The sequence below is a fragment of the Rhinolophus sinicus genome, chromosome 14, assembly GCF_057876585.1.
Source record: "Rhinolophus sinicus isolate RSI-liver-muscle chromosome 14, RSI-T2T, whole genome shotgun sequence".
NCBI classification, from domain to species: domain Eukaryota; kingdom Metazoa; phylum Chordata; class Mammalia; order Chiroptera; family Rhinolophidae; genus Rhinolophus; species Rhinolophus sinicus.
Window position 1 is genome coordinate 142,812,370 of NC_142514.1, and position 25,297 is coordinate 142,837,666.

Genomic DNA, 25,297 nt, shown 5'->3' on the forward strand with positions numbered 1-25,297 from the left:
TTGCTTAACATGATAATCTCAAGAACCATCCATGTTGTTGCAAATGGCACTATTTCATCTTTCTTTTCCTCTTTTTTTAAATTAATTTTTTATTAAATTTATCAGGGTAACAGATGTGAGGTGGTATCTCAGTGTGATTTTGATTTGCATTTTCCTATAGAAAATGCTTGAAGAGGTCATACAAAGAAGACAATTTGGAAGGAAGAAATTCAAGAATCTGCACATTCTGTTTAAGTTGATCTATATAGGTTTTTCTAAGAGAAAAAAAACTTACCTTTCACTAGCTGGTGAAGAACAATAATAGAGATAACCTTTGTTGTGGGTTAATGTCACTGATGTAAGTAAAGCATTAGATGAGAATAGAGAAAGGGCGAGGGGAAGCAGGAAAAGGACAGACTGCTTGTGAGGGCAGTGGTTCATTGAGAGGTCACTGAGTTCCAGAGCCTGCAGAGAGGCCAGACCATCTAGCAGGGGATTGGTGCCCAGTGATAGTGGGACAACTCATGCTTACAGGCTTAGTAATCTTCAATCATACTGCCACCTTTCTCAGAGTGAATAGGCCTCTTGAAAATGAGGATATCCACCCTACCAAGTGCCAACTTGAGCTTCTCTACTTTCCTGCTGACAGGCTTCCCTGGCCTGGAATGGGCTCACCACTGGGTCTCACTGCCCGTTTTTGTAGGGTACCTCATGGCCCTCCTGGGTAATGCCACCATCTTGTATCTGGTACGAACTGACCCTTCTCTCTACCAACCCATGTACTACTTCCTGGCCATGCTGGCTGTGACAGACTTGGGCCTATGCATGTCCATGTTGCCCTCAGTGCTGGGTATGCTGTGGTTTGATGCCCGGATGGTGGGCCTGGTACACTGTGTTCTGCAGCAGCACTTCCTACCCTCCTCCTCCTTCATGGAGTCAGCTGTGCTCTTTGCAATGGCTCTGGACCACCTGGTGACCATCCAATTCCCACTGTGCTATGCATCTGTGCTCACAGGTCCTCATGTGGCATTGGCTGGGGTTGTGCTGGGCATGCAGAGTGCCGTCATCACTGCTGCACCCTCATTGCATCTGTTGAAATTTGACTACTGTTGCCCTGGGGCATTGTCCCATGCTTACTGCCTTCACCAGGACACGATCCGTCTAGCCTGCTCTGACACACATTTCAACAGACTCTGTGGCCTGTGCATCATCATGCTGGCCATGGGCTCTGACGTCCTTTTCATCCTGCTCTCCTATACTGTCCTTCTCCATACCATGTTGGCTATCACCTCTGCGGGGGAGAGGCTCAAGGCCCTCAACACCTGCATCTCCCACATCCTGGCTGTGCTCTGCTTCTGTGTGCCTGTGCTAGGACTGTCCATTGTGCACAGATTTGGGCGCCATACCTCATCCCTGGTGCACATCCTCATGGGCACTGTCTCTGTGCTCTTCCCGCCGCTGATGAGCCCTGTTATCTATAACATCAAGACCCAGCAAATCCGAAGGGCCATCTTCAAGGTGGTTTCACTGGGGAAGATGCAATGAGATAGTGTGGATGGACCATGTTACTCAAAATAAGGAATAAGTGAAAGCTTCCTTTTTTGTATTTTCTCCTTTACTGACCTTTGACACTAATTCTATAGCAATTTAATTAGGGTTAATTACTCTGATGATGTGGAAAGTTCAATCATCACTTAATATTCATTAGGTTAAATAATGAGTTTACCACCATTCCTCACAATATAATATTTCTATTATATCCATCAAGGTTAACTTTACTGTAGATCTAAGAGGAACTTCCCAAAATTGCTTTTTTTTTTTTTTTACCCCCATTGTCCATATCATAGTCTGGGACAAAAACAGGTCCTGAGACCCTACCATATTTTTCCTCATTTTCCTTTAACTGTCCAATTGTACAAATATACTTAATTTCTGCTATATACATTTATCCCTTCCTATGTTCACTGACCTTAATTTATCTTTAAAAATGATAATTACAAATATGAAATATCCATTTAAGAAACTTAGATTTAAAACAAGAAGAAAAATGTATACAATGATAAATGGTGAATAATATGATGGCAAAAAAATTAATGAGATTAATCTAATAGTGTTTACATGCTAATAATGAAAAACAAATAGAGAAGAAGAGGAGAAAGAGGAAAAAGTAGGAGAAATTGGTGAGTCAAGATCCACAGACAACACAATGCAATATATAGATGATGTATTATAGAAATGTACACTTGAACCTATATAATTTTACTAACCAATGTCACCCCAATAAATTTAATTTAATTTTTTTTAAAGATATACACACACACCAAAAAAATACCACTATGTGTGTGTGTGTGTGTATATATATATATATATATATATATATATATACACACATATATATACATATATATACACATATATATACATATATATATACATATATATATATATATATATATAGACATATACATATATATGGATATATATATATATATCCACAGAAGTAGCCAGAGTGTCGACTCCCATAAAAATACATGGTAGATTAATTTTTGGATAGGAGAAATGGTGTCATGTCTCCTGGAAGAAAAGCTATTCAGATATAAATGTGTTGGTAGCAGAGGAGGAAAATGAAGTTCTCATTTGATGGCCTTGACTTTCACAGTGACAGACTGAAATATTTTTATTGCAAGTTGTGAGGCAGTGGTGAATTACATTTTTGTAACTTCAAAACTTTCCTAGTGACCTTTTGTTTAGGTTCACCTATGCACCCAAATACTGGATTTTTACTCCTTTGACTAAATTATTTCTTCTTCTTGGTAAAACCTTCCGTTTCCACTGCTTTCTTTTTACAATTACTCCCTGTTCATCTGTTTCAGTCAGAGTTCATAAAAAAGAGTGAAATCTTGTCATTTGTGACAACATGGATGGACCTATAGATATTATGCTATGTGAAATAAGTCAGACAGAAGAGAACAAATACTTTGATTTCACTTATATGTGGAATCTAAAAATTAAAACAAATGAACAGACAGAAACAGACTCATAAGTATGGAGAATAAACTGAAGGTTGCCAGAGGGGAGGGGAGTGAGGGTAGGTGAAAAGGTGAAGGGGAATAAGAGGTAGAAATTTCATTATAAGTTACAAGTTACACGTCACATAGATATTAGTGTACAGCATAGGCAATATAGTCAATAGTATTGTAATAAATTTGATTGGTGGCATATGGTTAGGAGATTTATTGTGATCACTTTGTAAGTTACAAAAATGTTGAATAATATGTCGTACACCTGAAGCTCATAATATTATATATCAACTATACTTTAATAAAAATCAATATTAAAAATAGAACTTGATATAAATATGAGCAGAGAGGAAAGAGACAAATCAAAGATGATGCACAGACTTTCAGCTTACGTAAGCAAATGGTGATACAATTTAATGGGCTGGGAAAATTTGACATTGTGGAGAAAAAAGAACTAGGGAATAAGATTAAGAACATTGTTATCAACATGTTAGATCTGAAATGTCTGTAAGACATCAAAGGGTAAGGTCCATTTTTATTTGGATGTTTGAGTTTGGAGCTTAGAAATATAATTTTGTGAGTTATCAGCATATAGGTAGTATTTAAGTTTGTGAAAATGGAAATAGCATTTAGGCAAAGTAAGTATAGAAAAGTGAGATATTCCTGAAAAGAGTACTAAAATTTATAGTTCAATTAGAAGAGTGCAATTTAGCAAAGGAGACTAGAGGGAAGTTTAATGAGATAATAAGAATGGCATAACAATACAAGGTCATCAAACCCACGAGAGGAAAGTATTTTAAAAATAGAGGAGAGGATTTCTGGCTTTTGTTCTACATGTAAGGAGCTTGAAAGTTGTCACTCCATCCTAACAACAAGTGAAAAGCTAAACACACTGAAAAATGAAAAACTCTTCTTTCTGTATCCATAAGTGAGGGCCAAATGCTGTCCCCAAGATTGGAGAGATAGACAGGCTACTACAAGGAGTCCCAGTTTATCAAAGCAGAGACCCTTGGAATAAGAATAACATACTCTAAAGCTGTGAGTTGCTACAATGTTTTATTTCAAAGTGTAATTAGTGAAATAACAATAAATCAATAGTTTAATTGTGATTCCGATTATCATTGTAAGAATGCATTAGCATGCATTTAGATTTGCTCATCCTAAAACCCAGGTTCTTCATCCACAAAATCAGAATGTCCATAAAGCACATAACAAGTTAATAGCAGTTGGCAAATATCTCTAAGAGCTGTCACTTAAACAAGCATTGTAAAGAATATAGAAATAACAATGGCTTCCTCCAGCCAGCCTCCTGAAATAGGGTGATTGGAGAGCAGCCAGAGAAAAAAATAAGTTAAAATAACTTGCTGTTATGAAATGTGTTTGCTTCAACTCTTAACCTTGTTGTCCGTCCATGACATATTTACCCTCTCTTGACTCCTCTTTACAAAACGTACATTCTAATTCTTGTTTAACAGATTGTGTTTACATAACGTAGGAGGATAGACTCAGAATAGGACTTTAAGCTGCAGCTGGAACATAAGTGCTCTACACATCTAAGCTGTTATTAAACAGAGATCACTTAATCTCTGTTTAATTTTAGGCAAATAGAATGAAATTCTTTTCAGGGTGCAAGTTGAATTAGCTATGGAGGAGGAACAGGAAACCTTACCTCTAAACAGCTTGTTGGAAAACCTGAGTGCTGAGCACGTATTCAATTTTGCCAAAAGACTTCCTCATCCCGAAGTAGTTGCTTACCCATCACCTCTATATGTGGACACAAGGAATCACAAATGACACAAAGTTTATAAAGGTAATGAGAAGTATAATACTTCTATCACCTAAATGAATCTAGATTGTTGAAGTTGGAGAAATCCACAGGCATTTCCCCTGGCAACCAGACTAGGTCAGGGATCCTACTCAAGCGCCTTTAGACCACAACATGATCAAGGGCAATGCCATGAGGGTCTTACACACCTAGGCTTTCAATGCTTTAATGATAATTCAGGACACAGGAGCAACTGAGCGGCTTAAAATGAGGGAATCACCCTGGCAACTCTGACTGCAAAGACCTGCCTGGTCTGGGTATGGGGATTCTAGCTCAGAGGAGGCTGGGCTAGATGATCATCTATGGAGAATGGGGTTAGGACTCGATCTCAGACTGATGGCTGAGGGGGCCATTAACCCAGTCAGTGCCTGGTCCAAAACAAGGTATCAGAGGTGGTCCAGGAACAAGGGCAAGAGGAAAACGAGAGTTGAGAAGGTCAAGGGTTAATTTTAAAGGAAATTAGGAATGATTTCTTTGGCAGTGGGATTCTGCTTGTGATGGAGAAGTACAATCAAATATTATTTTGAATGTCTACTTTTTTTTATGTCCAACTAAATTTTCTCATTAAATTTTCTTTTTTGTCTTTTGAAGCAAATACAATCATTCCAATTTTTAAGGAGAGGAAACCAGGTTGAAAGACCATTCACAATTAAAAAGTAAAACTAAAGAGAGAAAACAATTAGTAAAATCAGGTGCTTTGACATTAAGTTCTGTGGGTGATTCAGGAAAGGTCAATGCAAGGGGCAACATGACCTGGACTCTGAACAAAGGTGACACAGTGAATGAGGTTCCTGCTTTCTCAGAGCCCAAACAACAGGGAAAAGCTAGCTAGGAGAAACATAAAAGCCTAGATTGAGATTGAAACTGTGTCAAATCTGTGGATGGTGATATGACAGCGGTGTGTCCTTGAGTCACTAACCTCAGGAAAGAACACTGCTATCTGAGTAAAAGGTACAAATTCAAAGTGTCCTTTAGATCATACTTTACCAGTTTCAGCACAAGGCAGTTTCTGCTTATGCCCATAAGACGCAGAAATGTCCCTGACTATAAAAGTTTAGGATCCAAAACAATTATCAGAGTATTTTAGAAGGATTTTCAAACAGATATATAATGTTATATAAGTACATATGCTTATAGAGAAATATAATACATGCATGCACATACACAGATGTGAATGTGCACTCAGTTGGATCTTTTACTCATATTTGAGGACTCTTTCCTTAGGCTAACAACTCAAGGACATTACTTGGATTATCACCACCTACATGAATATACATTCAATGGTAAATATATTTGTGGGAAGATATGCATGCTCATAGATCAGTGCAAACTTGCAAACAAAATTCTACATGAAGAAGCATGGTTATGCAAATACCTGCACACATGCATACATATGCATGTGTTCATGTGTACATTTACATAAATATACACACTTGCATATGTCTGTGCATATATGTGCACATAAAAGCATACACATATACATATATATATATATATATATATATATATATATATATATATATACACAGACATACACAGACATATACATACACACACACGTATCATCTTGTTCTATATTTTCTCAGAATTTGACTTATGGTTCCCCAGAGAGAATCTCCTGGCAAACTCTGCTCTGGTCCCAATTATTCCTGCAGGCCCAAGGGCAGCATGTTCTTCTAAGACTGATTTGCCTGTCTCCCCGGGCAACATTGGAGGAAGGAAAGGGCTAGTTCTGAAGTCATAATAAATAAGACCAGGTTGCTCCTGCCTCCACGGAGTGAGCTAGAGACCAGGCCTGAGACCAAATGCATTGAAGGGCAGGTGGGCCTTTCTAGAGGAGTACAGTTAGCCCAGAAGTCAAGAGGGATCAAGAGCATGGGACAATCTGTTTAGGGAAGCTGAACCAGGGGTTTTTGTTCAGCTCATTTCCAGCACACATTTTATTTGCCCTTTTCTCTTGTTATGAAAGACTCCTTCTCCCTGGAGGACACAGACTTTTGTCCAGAAAGCTTACTGTGGCTGAGGAACACTTGGCATCTATTTTGCCCATCTCCTCTGTTTATTAAGGAAATCTGAGTCAGAGAAGCCTCCATTTTGTCCCCAAATCTAGTTCTTTTCAAACTAGATATTTAATTCTGTTTTTAAATCTATCTTCATTTCTTAGGCCTATTTACCCTCCTCTCCTTCACCTTCCATACCAATAGGTCTTGTCCCCTCCATCCCGTGCTGGGAGCTACATAACACTTAGGGCCTGGTCACTCGTAAACCCAAATCCTCAATGATCTGCACTTTTCGTTCAGCTCTCATTTCTCCCTCTGGCTGGCCCAGCCTCGTCTAATTCATCTCATTTGTTCTCACTGACTTTCTTGTATGGCTTGTGTTCATGCTTCCTTTCTCTCTCAACTTTACTTGAGTTTTGCTACTGGACTTTGGCAATCATTTGAAGTACCAACTTCTCAGTCTCCCAAGTTGTAAAATGGGTATGGTTACGTCATTTTGAGTACTTTGAGGACCAATAAGGTGACGTGTACAAAGGTAACATGCACAGTGCTCCCTTCCAGAGTGCCTGATCCGTGGTACTAAATCAATGCACTTTCTTTTCTTTTCTCATAATTCTTACTTGTCTTCTTCCCTACCAAGCATCAGACTTTAACTTCTCCTTATATGGCCCACTTATCCCTCACATCGTATTCATTAGCACCAATCTCTGACTTCCTGCAATAATAGCTGCTCATATACGATGAATTAAAAGGATATTACATTATTTTTTTCTGTCCTCAAAGAAACTCTCATTTGATAAAAGAAGACAAAGTGCTTTTCTCCCTGAACTCCCAGCCTAGAATAATAACACTATATATATATTTAGTGTGTACCCTCTTCCTGCCACCCCGTCCCCTTTCTCCCTTCCCATTTATTAAGTCCTGGTGGTGTGCTCAAAACATAGGCTGTAGGTCTTCTTTAGAAGAACTTACCGACAACTAGGAGAGGTCACATAAACAACTAGATTAACGGGAAGTGCTGTGGGAGGCTGCCATGGAAAGTGATTAACTACACACATGCATGAGGAAAGAGGAAAGACATCACAGAATTGACATCTGAATCAGATGTTATAAAACAATGGTGAAAGTTGTGTTTGTTTTAAAGTATAAATTTTAATTGAATTGAATGCCAAAGTGCTTATGAAAGGAAAGGGGAAAATAGCAAAGCAAACAACAATAACTAAAACAAAACAAAACAAAACAAATCACAAGAATTACCAGGAGGGAAAAGACAAGTTAGGTGTGTCAGGATTTATAGAGGAGTCAAGTTAAGAAGATAAATCACATTGGAGTCTTGAAGGCATTAAGAAATATGCCATTCAGGCTATCATCAACAAGACAAATAGTAACAAGTGTTGGAGAGGCTGTGGAGAAAAAGGAACCCTCATACACTGTTGGTGGGAATGCAGACTGGTGCAGCCGCTATGGAAGGCAGTGTGGAGGTTCCTCAAAAAATTACGAATAGAATTACCATATGACCCAGCAATCCCTCTCCTGGATATCTACCCAAAAAATCTGAAAACATTTAGAGATAAAGACTCATGTGCTCCAATGTTCATTGCAGCTTTGTTTACGGTGGCCAAGACATGGAAACAACCAAAATGTCCTTCGATAGATAAATGGATAAAGAAGTTGTGGTATATATACACAATGGAATACTATTCAGCGGTAAGAAAAGATGATATAGGAACATTTGTGACAACATGGATGGATCTTGAGAGTGTAATGCTGAGCGAAATAAGTCAGACAGAAAAAGCAGAGAACCATGTGATTTCACTGATATGTGGTATATAAACCAAAAACAACAAAAGAACAAGACAAACAAATGAGAAACAGAAACTCATAGACACAGACAATAGTTTAGTGGTTACCAGAGGGTAAGGGTGGTGGTGGGTGGTGGGTGGGAGATGAAGGTAAGGGGAATCAAATATATGGTGATGGAAGGAGAACTGACTCTGGGTGATGAACACACAATGGGATTTATAGATGATGTAATACAGAATTGTACACCTGAAATCTATGTAATTTTACTAAAAATTGTCACCCCAATAAATTTAATTTTAAAAAAAAGAAGTATGCCATTCAAAGAGGGTGCGTGTATGTGTTATAAAGAATTTTCCTTTCATCTTAAACAGTAGCACAAGGAACAAAATCACTGTTCCCCTTACTAATTCAAATTGACGGGTGATGTTTAGATGTCACCAACTTCTTTTCCACTAGACCATTTTTCAAAGCCAGGGGATATTATGCATTTTACAATCAGTTTTGTGGGGGCTTTTTGTTTTTGTTTTTTTCACTTTTTTATATGGTGTCTCCAAATTTAACTTACTGATAGACAATGAAGATGACAAACGCAAAGTCTGGGCTGGATCCCAGACCACTTTTCCCTCCCTACAACATGTATCATGGATAGGCATATTCTCTCTCAAACCTTATCTCCTTTTGTCTACCTGGCAGGTGATACTCAGTACTGGCAGTTCTACACAGTGACTCATTTCCTATGCAAACTTTCTTTTTTTAATGCTCAGAGGAACTTGTGGAAAATAGCAGATTTTTAAAATATGCGTAAGATGCAGTGTCCCTCATGGATCAGAAAGCAGGGTCAAATGATTTCTTAGAGACATTTCAGACACTTGTAATGACAGTATAATAAGGCTGGAACAAAGATTCAAAGTTGATATCTTCAAGCTAGAAAATTTTAAGTAATTAAGAAATTGTTTCATTGATGAAAACAAATATTATCCGTAAGGATGGGGAGAGAAAAGTCTAAATGAAAAATGATTTTATAAAAATTAAGTGCCTGATTTGTATTGATGATTATTATTACTATCATTATTATTATTTCACCAATGTTAGTAATGTTTATTGAAAGTATATTGTATGTCAACTGCTCTATATACATTAACTTGTTTAAGCCTCAAAACAAGCTTATGGGGCTACATATTATAATTATCTCTGCTTTACAGACGGGGACATGAGAACCAGGCAGAGAATGATTGAGCCAAGATTCCAACTGTGACCATCTAAACCCAGAGTCTGCAGTTCTACCTTTCATGCACAGTGCTCTGAGATTCCATTTCATAACCTAAAATCTGGGAACAATAAACAAGGTACACAATTATAAATGAATAACACTCTCTAAGTAATTCAAGGAAATTGCTGAAAATATATCAAAATATTAAGCACTAAAAACAGAAAGCAAATGACTTCAATTCCATGTCTCATAAATTGAGGCATGGAAGGGTTGAGTTGAAAGGGACAGTGTACTCCAAATATTAATTAGAAAAGAGATCAAGCTCAGAGTATCAGCAGCATAAATGGGTCCTAATCGAGGGACCCTTATGTCATTACTAAAGTTTGTCCCTTAGTGAGAAGTGGATCGTCACTGAAGATCTAAACTTCTTATAGCTGGTGATTATTGCAGAGTTTATAAGGCTCTTTTATACAATTATGTTATTAATATAATATTATATTTATTGTATACATGATTATTTCCATTTTACAGATTTAAAAAGTCAAGCTCAAAAAATAGCTCATTAGAAAGTATCAATCAAGGGTTTAAAATCATGTCCACAGAGATTTAGCGGTAATCCCACTTTCCAGTACCTCCAATGCATTTTCCCCTAGGTCATAATTTTTTTGTTTGTTTCTAGTGGTGAATCAGATCTGCTTTCTTTGCCTAATGAGAGAGATTTTTTTTCCCTCTCTCATATTTTTTTCTAAGACAGAGATTTTGCTTGGTCTTCCATCCTGAGGAGTGGAGGTTTCCTCTTAGATACATCCTCTGGGTATGCTTCTCTCCTTAACAGATGTATTTCTCCTGGATAATGTAAAGATTCAGGTTGCCTTCTCAGGCAGGGTTCCAGAAGGCATCAGCACTATTGAGGTGGGGCATTCTGGATAAAAATTGTTGTCATTATTTCTGCAGTTTCAGAAACATGGTCGAGGGACCATATTCTAGCACTCTTGCCTATTGTGGCCATACACACAGTAAGCATTGATTACCCACGCTGCAATGTTAATAAGCACAATTGTTACTGGATATTAGCCCCTTATCAAAGGTAGATATTAGCCCCTTATCAAAGGTGGTGTTTGCAAATATCTTCTTCCATCCAGTTGGTGGCCTCTTTATTTTGTCAATGGTTTCTTTTGCCATGCAGAAGCTTTTAAGTTTCATATAAACCCATTCATTTATTTTAGCTTTTACTTCCCTTGACTTTGAGGTCAAAATCATAAGATCCTCTTTGAACCCAAGGTTCATAAATTTAGTACCTATGTTTTCTTCTGTGCAGTTTATTGTTTCAGGTCTTATGTTTAAGTCTTTGATCCATTTTGAGTTAACTTTGGTACACGGTGACAGATAGCAGTCCAGTTTCATTCTTTTGCGCGTGCCTTTCCAATTCTCCCAGCACCATTTATTAAAGAGGCTTTCTTTTCTTCATTGTATGTTTTTGGCTCCTTTTGTCAAAAATTCTTTGTCCATATTTATATTGGCTTATTTCTGGGTACTCAACAAAATATATAAGGAGCTATACAACTCAACAACGTAAAACAAACAACCCAATTAAAAAATGGGCAGAGGAGGCCGGCCCGGTGGTTCAGGCGGTTGGAGCTCCATGCTCCTAACTCCGAAGGCTGCTGGTTCGATTCCCACATGGGCCAGTGGGCTCTCAACCACAAGGTTGCCAGTTCAATTCCTCAAGTCCCACAAGGAATGGTGGGCTGTGCTCCCTGCAACAAGCAACGGCAAGTGGACCGGAAGCTGAGCTGCACCCTCCACAACTAAGACTGAAAGGACAACTTGACTTGGAAAAAAGTCCTGGAAGCCCACACTGTTCCCCAATAAAGTCCTGTTCCCTTTCCCCAATAAAAAAATAAATAAATAAAAATAAAAATAATTAAAAATGGGCAGAGGAACTGAATAGACATTTCTCCAAAGATGACGTACAAATGGCCAATAGACATATGCAAAAATGTTCAACATCACTAATCATTAGAAAAATGCAAATAAAAACCACAATGAGTTATCACCTCACACCAATTACAATGGCTATCATCAACAAGACAAATAATAACAAGTGTTGGAGAGGCTGTGGAGAAAAGGGAACCCTCATACACTGTTGGTGGGAATGCAGACTGGTGCAGCTGCTATGGAAGGCAGTATGGAGGTTCCTCAAAAAACTAAAAATAGAATTACCATATGACTCAGCAATCCCTCTCCTGGGTATCTGCCCAAAAACTCTGAAAACATTTATCCGTAAAGATATATGTGCTCCAATGTTTATTGCAGCTTTTTTTACGGTGGCCAAGACATGGAAACAATCGAAGTGTCCTTTGATAGATGATTGGATAAAGAGGATGTGGTATATATACACAATGGAATACTATTCTGCCACAAGAAAAGATGAAATAGTGTCATTTATGACAACATGGATGGATGTGGAAATTATTACACTAAGCAAAATAAGTCATACAGAAAAAATCGAAAACCATATGATTTCACTGATTGTGGGATATAAAACTGAAAGCAAAAAAGGAACAACACAAACAAATAAAGAAATAAAAACTCGTAGACATAGATAATAGTTTAGTTATTACCAGAGGGTAAGGGGGAAAGGGGTGGTAGATGAGGGTAGATGGGATCAAATATATGGTGATGGAAGCAGAAATGACTCTGGGTGGTGAACACACAATGTGATATAAAGATGATGTAGTACAGAATTGTACACTTGAAACTTTTGTAACTTTACTAACCCCAATTTATAGTCACCCCAATAAACTTTAATTTAAAAAAAGAAAAACAGTTACAATAAATGCAATTATAATAAGTGCAATTATAATAAATTAAAAATAAATTATAGTAAACACAAATTCTAATTTTCATATATTTGTCGAGAGAGAGAAATAGATGATCTATAATGAGTGTTAAGAATGCTGAAAATCCACAGCAAAAGGAACCATCGACAAATAAAGAGGCAGCCAATTGAATGGGAGAAGATTTTTGCAAACAGTGCCTCCAAGGGGCTAATAGCCAAAATATACAAGGAACAACATGCAACTCAACAACAACAAAAAAAAACAACCCAATTGAAAACTGGGCAGAGGACCTGGAGAGACATTTCTCCAAAGAGGACATACAAATGGCCAATGGACATATGAAAAAATGCTCAACATCACTAATCATCAGAGAAATGCAAATCAAAACCACAATGAGATATCACCTCACCCCAGTCAGAATGGCTATCATCAACAAGACAAATAGTAACAAGTGTTGGAGAGGCTGTGGAGAAAAAGGAGCCCTCATACACTGTTGGTGGGAATGCAGACTGGTGCAGCCACTATGGAAGGCAGTGTGGATGCTCCTCAAAAAATTATGAATAGAATTGCCATATGACCCAGCAATCCCTCTCCTGGGTATCTACCCCAAAAATCTGAGAACATTTAGAGATAAAGACACGTGTGCTCCAATGTTCATTGCGGCTTTGTTTACGGTGGCCAAGACATGGAAACATCAAAATGTCCTTCGATAGATGAATGGATAAAGAAGTTGTGGTATATATACACAATGGAATACTATTTGGCAGTAAGAAAAGATGAAATAGGAGCATTTGTGACAACATGGATGGATCTTGAGATTATAATGCTAAGCAAAATAAGTCAGATAGAAAAAGCAGAGAACCATATGATTTCACTGATATGTGGTATATAAACCAAAAACAACAAAAGAATAAGACGAACAAATGAGAAACAAAAACTCATAGACACAGACAATAGTTTAGTGGTTACCAGCGGGTAAGAGGGGAGGAGGATGGTAGATGAGGGTAAAGGGGATCAATTTTTTGGTGATGGAAAGAGAACTGACGCTGGGTGGTAAATACGCAATGGGATTTATAGATGATGTAATACAAAATTGTACACCTGAAGTCTATGTAACTTTACTAGCAATTGTCACCCCAATAAACTTTAATTAAAAAAAGAATGCTGAAAATTTATAAAGGAAAATTTGACTAAAGATATCTCAGAACACAATCCATTTTAAAATCAAAAATAACAATCTCCTTTATGCGTGTATTTTGCTAAATATTTGAAATGGGCACTGATATCTGGGAAAAATATGTAAGCTTCCAAATTCAGCACAGTTAGCATATATGTCATCCAGTCGATGATATTACATCATATTTTCTGATCTTCAATTCCAATGAAGTTTAATTCAATTCTACTTTGCCTCTCTCACCACATGGCCATATCCTAGACCTAGTCATGAGCCAGAAGTACTTCTGTTCTGTTGTTAACCCCTAGTAGCTCATTTTCTGATCACAGATATTTATCTCCTAATTTCCCTCATTTTTTTATTCACACTAAATTCAATTGACTTAATTATAACCATGCCTTAATCCGTTACTCCAAGTCTGTCAGCTCACTCCTGACTTTATATATATCTAGATCTGATCTCTCCACAGAACCTAGCATTTAAAGAATTTCCTCAACCAGTTACACAGAGCTTTATTCTCTCTTGTTAAACCAGCAGCACAAAAAGTGTATTTTCAGAACAATTTTAAAAAGTCCTATAAAGAGGTCATAGTGAATTTTCAAGCCATATCATTTTTTTTCTCTTGTCGGTCAGAAAATTAGCCAACAAATCAGCCATCTACAAATAATCCTAACTCATCAATTCAGCAATTTCAAATCTTCTTTAGCACAGGTTCTGGATATGCTTACTTTCTGCTAACTCTCTCTCGTCACCTTGTGCTGGGAGCTCTATTAGTCATAGCTTTCCGATCAATCTCCTCCTCCCCTGTCCCCAACCCAATCCGGAACATTTTCTCACAATTGCTTAATTCCTTGGACTCTGCTATCTCCTGATATTCAACACCCTCGATGTTCTCTGGATACCAACAATTTTGCACCCTTCTCATTACTTGTTAAATGTATTTTTATAAAAATTATAGTTGATGACCATAGTAGATTAATATACTACTTTCCAGGAAATAATAGTTATACTATTAGGTAACTCTTATGGTAGACTTTTCATAAGCCAGACACGTTTCTAAGCAATTTACACATATCAATTATTTTATTTTCCTAGTAAGCAATACTATTATTATACTCATTTCACAGAGGTAGTGACTCTGTACCCTTGATTGTTACACGTAGGGTCCCTTGACATTGAGAAGGGGTGATATAGTTACCTGGGTAGCTGCTCCTCAGAGAACCCATGTCTCTCCATACCTCTACTCCCCAGAGCTGAACAACTTACAAAAAAGGGAGCAATATTCCAGCCCCAGGACTAAGGAGATACTAATGCCAACGTAGCAGGGACTTGTTGAGGTGAGTTTTCCGATTCCCACTTGATGCTCAGCAATCAGTTCTGCTTGTGGTGAGCACAGAATGCCATGATTTCCCTGCCCTATGTCCTGAAGCAGCTTCCAGAAGGAATCCCAACTCTACCGCACAATTAGCCATTTAGACTTTTCCCTTGTCAGTTGCCACCTCCCTAGTTTCCTGAATCTGTGTGGTGATAGAACGAGAGACAGCTTTTGTTAAACTTGATGCCAAGTGAAAAACAAAATGAAAACATCAGAGAATGCCATGGATTCTAGAAACAGTTTTGCCATCATAATATCTTGAGTTAGTTATGCAATGCAGGTATCTTGTTTATATGCTCATCGGTAAGTTGTGTCCTTGTTTCCCTCATAGATGTGGTCTGAGTAACAGTAAGACAATGACAAGAAAAGATCATTATTAACAGAAATTTGGGGATAATCTGTATTTGATTTATCTTTTCTAAGAATGCCTGGGAGAAGAGGCAGAAAGAGTAGGGGAATAGGGGAATCCTAATATTCACTGGTTACTAAAGGCTCACATGAAACAGTCAGGGCCACTCTCTGAGGTAGGTATTAATATCTCTGCCTTTAAAAATAAAGAAACAGCGCTTCACAAAGCTTAAGTAGGTGAAGTTGTACTGCACATAGCATTCATCTCCACTTCCATCCACATCCAGGGATATAGTATTCACTGCACCACAGTCTCTTCTTTCTGCTGATTTATTGTGTCTTATTACAGTGGGCTATAGGCCAAAGGATCTCTTTTATTCTCTCCTAACCTGAAACACTCTTGTCATACAAATCCTACCTAAACTCATGGAGACAATTACTCTTTATGATCTTTCTGAAGGAGACATGATACCTGTTTGGCTATGAAGATTCTGAAGGTTGAGGAAGGGAAGGATGCAAAAAGGAAAAGGGATAGAAGAAAAAAGAAAAGAAAAGAAAAGAAAAGAAAAGAAAAGAAAAGAAAAAAGAAAAGAAAAGAAAAGAAAAGAAAAGAAAAGAAAAGAAAAGAAAAGAAAAGAAAAGAAAAGAAAAGAAAAGAAAAGGAAGCATGGAGTGGCAGAGAAGATAGTTGATAATGGGAAGGAAGACCCTAGGTTCAAGTATCCCTCAAGATTTGTCCCTTTTGGGTAGTATAGGCAATAAAAAGTGTGCATAGGATTAAGGAAGCCACATGCAGTGAGTGAGGCAACATACTTAATACAGAGGCTGACCAATATTTGGCCTATTTAAAGAGCTAAGAAAAATACGGAGGTGAGGAGAGAACATAGAAAAGGCCATAACAAGTGGGGAACAGAGGTGTCCCTCAAGTCCCTCAGCCATGGGAAGTTCTGACATATGTTGATTATTTCTGAAGGTTAATAATTTTTCTCTGACTTTCTCACCCTAAATTTGAGCACAGTCCACAACAGTTTTCCCTAAGCTAACATTTGCTGAGGTAAGCTGCATCACACCATGAGAGATGCTTAGGGAGCCTATATTTAGCCAGGCAATGGACCTATTTTTATTTTCCTCTCATATTTTCATGTAAGCAAAAATTATGAAAAAAACTACAATTTTTGTTTTTTGTGATTTAAAATTTATTGAGCTCCAACAATGTGGGATTGAAGTATTTTACAGAACACTCATAATATAATCGTTGCCTTTGAGTCTTACATTCCTTACAAATATAGGTTTTTTTTAACACAACACAATATATATCATAAAATGATTATGTGAACATAGACTGAGTCCTTTTATGGTAAAATTTTGTAAGATCCACTGTTTTGAAAACTCCACAATTTTAATATCCTAGTACATCAACCATTTTGATTTCCTCCAGGTCTTCTTTTAGTCCTTGTCAAAGTGTGGTCTTACATACTCACTACCATGGTAATTTTTTCCGCATCATATTATACACAACCTCTCTGTTTTGCCTGTAAAAATTCTACTAATTCCTCAGGTCTCACCAGAAATATCACTTTCCAAATAAAGCATTCCCTGATTTTTAAAAAAAGAGTTAGATCTTTCTCTCTAGTCGCCTCCCATTGTATCCTGAACTTTTCTTTTGCAGCACTTAACCTAATTGTAACTAGCTTAAAGAGAAGACTTCAGGGTATGTGATGATTGTATTTGAATATTTGTGGGAGAACATATGTCCTTTCACCTGTGGTTGAAAGTTGCAGAGATTTTCTGAGTAGGGTCAGAACTCTGTGTTGCCAAGGTCCCATATGACACATGTCATAAAGAAGTGCTGATCGGTTATAGATGTGCAGGGCAGAGAACTTAGTAATAACCAGCATGTAATAGTGAGATCCCTGTAAGTCCAGCAGTGGCTAAATGGAGAGTTCAGGATTTTAGCAAGTGAGGAAATATGTGCATGTGTCAATGTGTGAGCAGATATATATGTGCATGCATGAGTGTGTGTGTGTGTGTGTGTGTGTGTGTGTGTGTGTGTGAATGAGCTGTTAAAATACCTTCAGTAGTCTTTCCTACCCTGTCAGTCCAAGATTCTAATGTTATTCCTGTGCTGGCCCACACAGTGCTCAGTTTAAAACATACTCAGTTTAGGGAGGTAGATTTCTCTTCCCCTCTGTTGCCTTCCTCTGCTGCCCAGGAAAGCCTCCTGAAAATCTTTTTATGTTCCAGAACAGTGTTGCTGTATTCAGAGGTGTGTCTAAGCCAGAAAGAAGTCCCAGTAGATCAGGTAGGTGGTCTTTACAAATTGTGAGTCAAGAGATTGTAGATATCACCATGACAGAGTATTTTCATGAGCCTTAAAGTTTGCATACAAATCCACCAACCTTGGTTCTTGCCTTATTCTGTGCTTTGCATGTAATCTTTTCAGTTGCTTTCTTAGTCCTTTTAAAGCCCAGAACAGATAAAACCAGTGTGGGTCCAAGCTCCATTCTTTTTAGTTTAGTTTTCCAATCACTTGCTCCAGGTTCTGGTCATTGCCACTTCTCAGCCTTTCTTTAGGCCTCAATTATTCATATATCTGTATTTATTTTTCAGGTATTTTAGCTGTTTTTATATACTGCGTTATTTGCCTTATATCTATACATTTACAAGTAATACCTCCGTTCACCTATTCCTGACATTGGTCCATATCTATGCTGAGATCGTCTACATGTGCCTATCTCCCCAGCAGCTTTCTAGGGTCAGGCATGTTCACACAAAGACAAGGCAGCTGTTTCTCTCTTAGCCGATCCACCATAAACTACAATTCACAAGGATAATTTTCCATCAACCTTGAACTTCTGTCTAATGGAGACAATAACCCAGTTAATAGTGGCAGTTTCCTAATGGCAGTCATCTGTCAATTTTTGGACATGAGACCTTTGGACACCTGTATTTTGAGCTTTGTTTTCTTCTTCCCTTTCCTCAGCGTCCAGGGCCTTTTTTCACTATAATATTATCTCACTAATCTGTTTCTAATTTTCAAGGTAGCACTGATCCCATGGGATAAGATTTCAACATGAAGAACTCTAATAGCTCTTTGGAGTTCTTACCTACAGCGTTCATTCTGGTTGGCATCCCAGGGCTGGAGGCAGAGCACATATGGATGTCCATCCCCTTCATCCTGATGTACATTATTATCTTCCTTGGGAATGGCACCATTCTTCATGTCATCAGAAGAGACGTTGCCCTACACCAGCCCATGTACCTCTTTCTTGCCATGTTGGCACTGGTTGAGGTGGGTGTCTCTGCATCCACACTACCTACAGTGCTAGGCATCTTCCTTTTTGGCACGACTGAAATTAGTTTTGATGCATGTCTTCTCCAGATGTTCTCTATTCATTCTTTCTCTATTATGGAGTCAGCTGTATTGCTGGCCATGTCCATGGACCGATTTGTGGCCATCTACAGCCCACTGCACTATGCAGCCATCCTAACCCTGCCCCGCATCTTTGGCACAGGAGCTGTAATTGGGCTGAAAAGCATGATGCTCATGGCCCCATTGCCCATGCTCTTACGGCGCCTGCCTTTCTGTGGCCATAATACCCTCTCCCATTCCTATTGCCTCCACCCCAACCTTATCCATCTACCTTGTGGGGACATTTCTATCAACAACATCTATGGGCTTTTCATTGTTACCTCCACTTTTGGGCTGGATTCACTACTCATTGTGGTCTCCTATGGGCTCATACTCCACACTGTACTGAATATTGCCACTGGGGAGGGGCGTAGGAAGGTGCTCAACACATGTGGCTCACATGTCTGTGCTGTGCTTGCTTACTACGTGCCCATGATTGGCTTGTCAATGGTGCACCGCTTTGGACACCATGTGTCCCCTTTACTGCATGCTATGATGGCCAATGCTTACTTGTTCTTCCCACCCATTGTCAACCCCATTGTGTACAGCATTAAGACTAAGGAAATCCGTCGTGGCATTGTCCAAATGGTATCAAAGAAGAGATCCAGAGTTTAGACAAAGGACACAGTAGAAAGAGACTTTTCTTTCTATATCACAAGTGGTCCTAGTTTGCACGTTATGCAAATAGTGTTACCTTAAAATATGATGTCTAACAAGAGGTTCTTCATATCTGGCAGTGAACTGGAGTGGGAGTGCAAGTGGGGTTGGATTATGTGTGACAGAACAGTATAAAGAATTTATGTTATTTTAAAACATTTTGTGTAACATGAGGTTTTCCATTACCTTGCATAGCTAGAGCAGGACTGCAAGAAAGATTGTTTATGAAAACATCTCTCTCCCCATAAGGAAAATGTAGTCAGGAGTTGTAAGGCGTCCTGGTAAATCTATTGATCCCTTTGTCCTAGAAAAAGAGGAAGTGAAATATGTTACATTCTCTTGAGTTGTTTATATGAGTTCAATAGCGAAAGGATACACTAACTAGCTCAAAAGGGGTTTCCAGGACTGGGTCTGATGTGGAATTCACCCAACCTCACCCAGGCTTCAAGCTAGGAGTCTCAAAAATTACAAGTCTTGCTCATTATGCAAAATTCTGAAGTTCTTACATCCAGGATGTAGAATCTTTCAAAAAGGCAAGCATTCCTTTGTGAACATTAACAGTAACATTTTTTTTCTGATTGGATAGTCCTTTGCAGACATTAGAAGTAATGTAAAAATTTTACATTTATATTTTCAAAGAAAGGAACCAAAGTGTTTAAGATGCAAATGTATACTAGGTACTTTTATTATTTCAATCACTCCCCACAACAACCCTATGAATTAGGATTAATGCAATTATTTTTTCAGATGAAAAGCTGGTGCTCAACTTGCTCAAACCTACATATCCAAGAGCTGGCATTGGGATTCAGTTGGGTCAAACTCCAGAATCTCAGCTATTAACCCCTTTACTATACTATCAACTGAGCAAGAACTGCAACAACCTGGAACCTTCTTATTGGTCAACGAAGTAGCATTAATTGAGCACCCTCAATGGGTCAGGTGCATATCTAGGCCCTAGAGATAAAGTGGTGACCAAAAAAACAAGGTCCCTCCCTTCCCTCATGAAGCTTAGAAATATTTTTTTCTACCTCTGCAGACCTTCATTTTCTACTTTCTGAAGTGATGTCTAGAATCAGTTTTTTGGGGTTTTTTAAAAGATTTTATTGGAGAAGGGGAACAGGACTTTATTGGGGAACAATGTGTACTTCCAGGACTTTTTTCCAAGTCAAGTTGTTGTCCTTTCAGTCTTAGTTGTGGAGGGACCAGCTCAGCTCCAGGTCCAGTTGCTGTTTCTAGTTGCAGAGGGCACAGCCCACCATCCCTTGGGGGAGTCGAGGAATCGAACTCACAACCTTGTGGTTGAGAGGATGAGCTCCAACCAACTGAGCCATCCAGGAGCTCAGCGGCAGCTCAGCTCAAGGTGCCATGTTCAATCTTAGTTGCAGGGGACGGAGCCTACCATCCCTTGCGGGACTCGAGGAGTTGAACCGGCAACCTTGTGGTTGAGAGCCCACTGGCCAATGTGGGAATCAAACCAGCAGCCTTCAGAGTTAGGAGCATGGAGCTCTAACCGTCTGAGCCACCGGGCAGGCCCTAGAATCAGTTTTAAATAGACCTTATAACACTCCAAAACACAAATAAAGTTTTGAATATAAATTTTAAATTAAAAATATTTTTTCGCATTGTACATTGTAGAAATGCCAAAAATGGCCAAAGATTTTTTTGTTAAGGTTAATTCTGTGTCTCTACTCCAGGTTTCCAGGTAATCTGTTTGCACAGATTCTTACTTAGGGGTCTTCAATTGCCTACAACGATACCCTAGATTCATAGCCCTCTGATGGATGACAGAACTCTGCAGGGAACTAAGACTGAGAAATATCAAATGAAACCAAGCAGGTAACTACACAGGAAGAGCCATCCCACAGATGACCAGAGAAATTAGAATGGCAATTCCCTGGGAGGAGAAGAGGGGTTATCTTTAGAATATCTGCAGAAAGACATCCTATAGCAAGAGAAGTACAGGAAAGAATGATGAAACCAGGTTGTCAGGTGCCTTGACATAAAATGAAAATCTCTCACTGTTCCCTTCTCCCTCTCTTCTTCTCCTGGTATACTCATTATTCTTATATTGCTCTTTCTGATGGAGTCAGATAGTTCTTATAGAGTTCTTTCATTTATTTTAACCTTCAAGTCTCTCTCTTCTTCCATCTGCATCATTTCTAGATTTCTATCTTTGATATTACTAATTCTTTCCTCCATCTGGTCAGCTCTATTTCCTAAGCTCACTATTCAAATTGGAAAACAACACCTCTGATAAGAGGCTAACATATCTAAAATATATAAAGAACTCATACAACTTCAACAACAAACAAACAAACGATTAAAAAATGGGCAGAGGACCTGAACAGATACTTCCCCCAAGAAGACATACAAATGGCTAACAGATATAAGAAAAGATGCTCAACTTCACTAGCTATGACGTGAGATACCATCTAACACCTGTTAGAATAGCTGTTATCAACAAGACAAGGAATAACAAGTGTTGGAGAAGATGTGGAGAAAAGGAACACTCATGTGGTGGTGGGAATGTAGATTGATATAGCCACTACAGAAAACAATATGGAGTTTCCTCAACAAATTCAGAATAGAATTAACATACAACCCAGCAATTCTTCTGGGTGTCTACCAAAAAGAATCTGAAAATATCTATCTGTAAAGATATATGTACCCCTATGTTCATCTCAGCATTATTCACAGTAGCCAAGACATGGAAATAAGCAAAGTTAGATGATTGGCAAAAGAAGATGTAGAACATAAATACAATAGAATATTAACTCTAGTATTCCATATAAACTCTAGTAATTTAAAATTTAGACCTTTAAAAACTACTTTGATCCTTTATTTCCTCAATAAGACAAAATGATGTCATTATATTCAGATAGGCATGAAGCTAAACTATAAATTAAAACACTTGAGAAAAATAGATGAAATATTCTAAGCATTTCCACATTCATCAAGAAATATTTGTTTCAGATCAATGCTCCTGCCAAGGACAATTAGACAGTTAGAAAAATATTTTGTAAATGACTTCAGAGAGCACCCAATGCAATGAGGATGGAAAGGCTAAGATTGCAACAAGGGAAGCATAGAGAAAGGAACTTGATATTTTGTACCATTTTCCCACTTAAAAAAATTGTCAATTCAAAAGTAATAGCTGATAAAATGAGAGGAGCTTACAGCAGTCTTAAACGACTGGAGTGCAGAGGCACAAAAATTAAAACACAAGGATCCTCATGGACCGGACGGCCTGGTAAATTTCCAAGCATTTATTTAGATTCCAAAAAATTTACATAGTGAACTGAAGGAATATTATAAATACACTTGCCTAATATAGGTTATTTTTAATAAACTCACTACCTAATTTTACAACTCTGTGTGTAAGAATTAGGGTGACAAATCATCTCAGTTTTTTCCAGGACTTTTCTAGCTTTATCTCAAAAAGTACCATATCCTTGGAAACCCCCTCAGCCACAAATTGAGATGGTTGGTCACTCTAATTAGAAGTAAACTTAAATACTCTCAGCAGGAAGACGTTAACCAGCATCACAAATTATTCATGTAATTTTTCATTATGCTTATTAAAATAGAACCAGAAATGCAAACTACAAAAATTGAAAAAAATCAGGAGAAAAATAGAAATCAGGCAAAAGGATTAGATCCACAGAGGTTTCAGCTATTGCAGTTAGCATACCCAGACATTAAAATAATTTCAATTAATATTGCCTAGAACTCAAATTTCAAGGTGTAGAATTTAAGCAATAAGTTGAAACTATTAAAAATAAAATGGAAATCCTAGAACTGAAAAATAACTGAAATTAAAGGCACAATGGATGGGTTTAATCATATTTGACACAACTGAAGAAAGAATCAAGGTATTGGAAAATAATTTAGAGTATAACCAGACTATATATGTGAAAGGACAAAGCATAATGGGAAAAAAAGAAAGAAAGAAAAAGAAAAAATTATTCAAAGACATATGGTATTTGCTGGACAGTTCAGTTGCACATGTAATTGGAGCCCCAGAAGGACAGTGTCTTGGGAAAAAAGCAATATTTGAGTATAATGATATAAATATTTTCCAAAATTGACATAAACATAAGTCAAAGATTCAAGAAACACCATGGACTACTACATACAGTCTAAATTTCATTAAATTTACATTTTAATGTAAATACTATTGACAATGTTAGACATTCACACAGTTGGATCTCCTATTTGAATGCATGTATGTTGAAAATACTCACTTTAAGTCTCTATTTCAGTCATTCTGGTGTCTCTCCCCAAAGTCAACAAATATTTTCATTTTATTGCATTTCTTTTTAGGAAAGCATTTATATATAAACAAGAAATTACATGCATTTATACTTTTTCCCAGTGAAATTTATGTATTGTTCTCTACTTGATTTTTAATATACACATATGTCTTTAAGATAATTCCTAACCAGTACATGAAAAGCATCCTCATTTGTTTTCACGTCTACATAATATCTCACTGTGTCAATCCTGGTACATTGTAGGTTACCAGGATTTATTTACCAGTTCACGGTTGATGAATATCTAGTTTACTTCCATTTTTTTGTGTTCTTATAAATAATATTGTAGTGAATCATCTTGTATACATGTCAATTTACATGGATATAAATGCATTTGTAAACAAAATTTTTAAAAGTGGAATTGCTGAGTAAATAATTTTGTTTATAATATTTATAGGTACACTATTATTATTTCCCTTTTATAAGTCATACCTATTAACTGTCCAATCAGCAATTGTGAAAGTGCTTTTTTCATCATACCTTTCCTAACTTATCTGTTTTAACATTTTTGAATTTTTGTAATATGATGAATAAAAACTATGTCAATTTGATTTCAATTACTTTCTACTTTAAGTGAGAGTGAACAGCCTTTCATATGATCAGGGAATATTTATACCTCCATTTCTTTGAAATTTGTTTATCTCCTAAATCCATTTCCTGTTATGTCAGAGGTCAGCAAACTTTTTTCCTGCAAAAGGCAAAATAATAAATATTTCAGGCTTTGTGTGCCATGCAGCTTCCTTCAAAACTACTCAGTTGTGCTATTGTAGTGTGAAGGTAGCCATACACAACACATAAATAAATGAGCATGAGTGTATTCCAATAAAACTTTATATATGGACACTGAATTTTGAATTTAATATATGTATCATGTGTCACAATATATCATTGTCTATTGTTTACTTTTCAGTCATTTAAAAATTTAAATGCAGTTTTTATCTTGCGAGCCATACAAACACACACACAAATACTCACGCACAATATTCTGTTTCTTTAAACAGTGTCTACTCTCTTAATATAAACAATCATGAATTAAATGGACTTCCCAGTCCACCACCATCTTCTACCCCTTACCTTATTTCTAAAATATTTTATTAGGGAAATGATCAGACATACATAAAAATAAAGAATATTATAAAGAATTTCCATATACTCTTTCTTCAAACTCAACTTCAAGAATTATCAATATTTTATCAACTTTGACATTATACCTTTATACTGGTGAATATAGTATTTAGTTTAATGCTTTATTTTCAATTTTAAATTTGTCTCTTAAGCCTTAACTACTAGTGATGGAGTAATCATATACTTAATACTACATCCCAAATGTAATATAAC

The 25,297-nt window shown here is 37.3% G+C and overlaps 2 protein-coding genes across 2 annotated transcripts; both read left to right on the forward strand.

Annotated features, from left to right (window-relative positions):
• Positions 1–570: 570 nt before the first annotated feature.
• Positions 571–1,524, forward strand: LOC109436975 (olfactory receptor 51B6-like). The gene has a single exon (XM_019715855.3). It carries the CDS (start codon positions 571–573, stop codon positions 1,522–1,524), a length of 954 nt encoding a protein of 317 aa, XP_019571414.3.
• A 17,126-nt stretch (positions 1,525–18,650) lies between these two features.
• Positions 18,651–19,604, forward strand: LOC109436974 (olfactory receptor 51J1-like). Its single transcript, XM_019715854.3, has one exon. It carries the CDS (start codon positions 18,651–18,653, stop codon positions 19,602–19,604), a length of 954 nt encoding a protein of 317 aa, XP_019571413.3.
• The last annotated feature ends 5,693 nt before the right edge of the window (positions 19,605–25,297 follow it).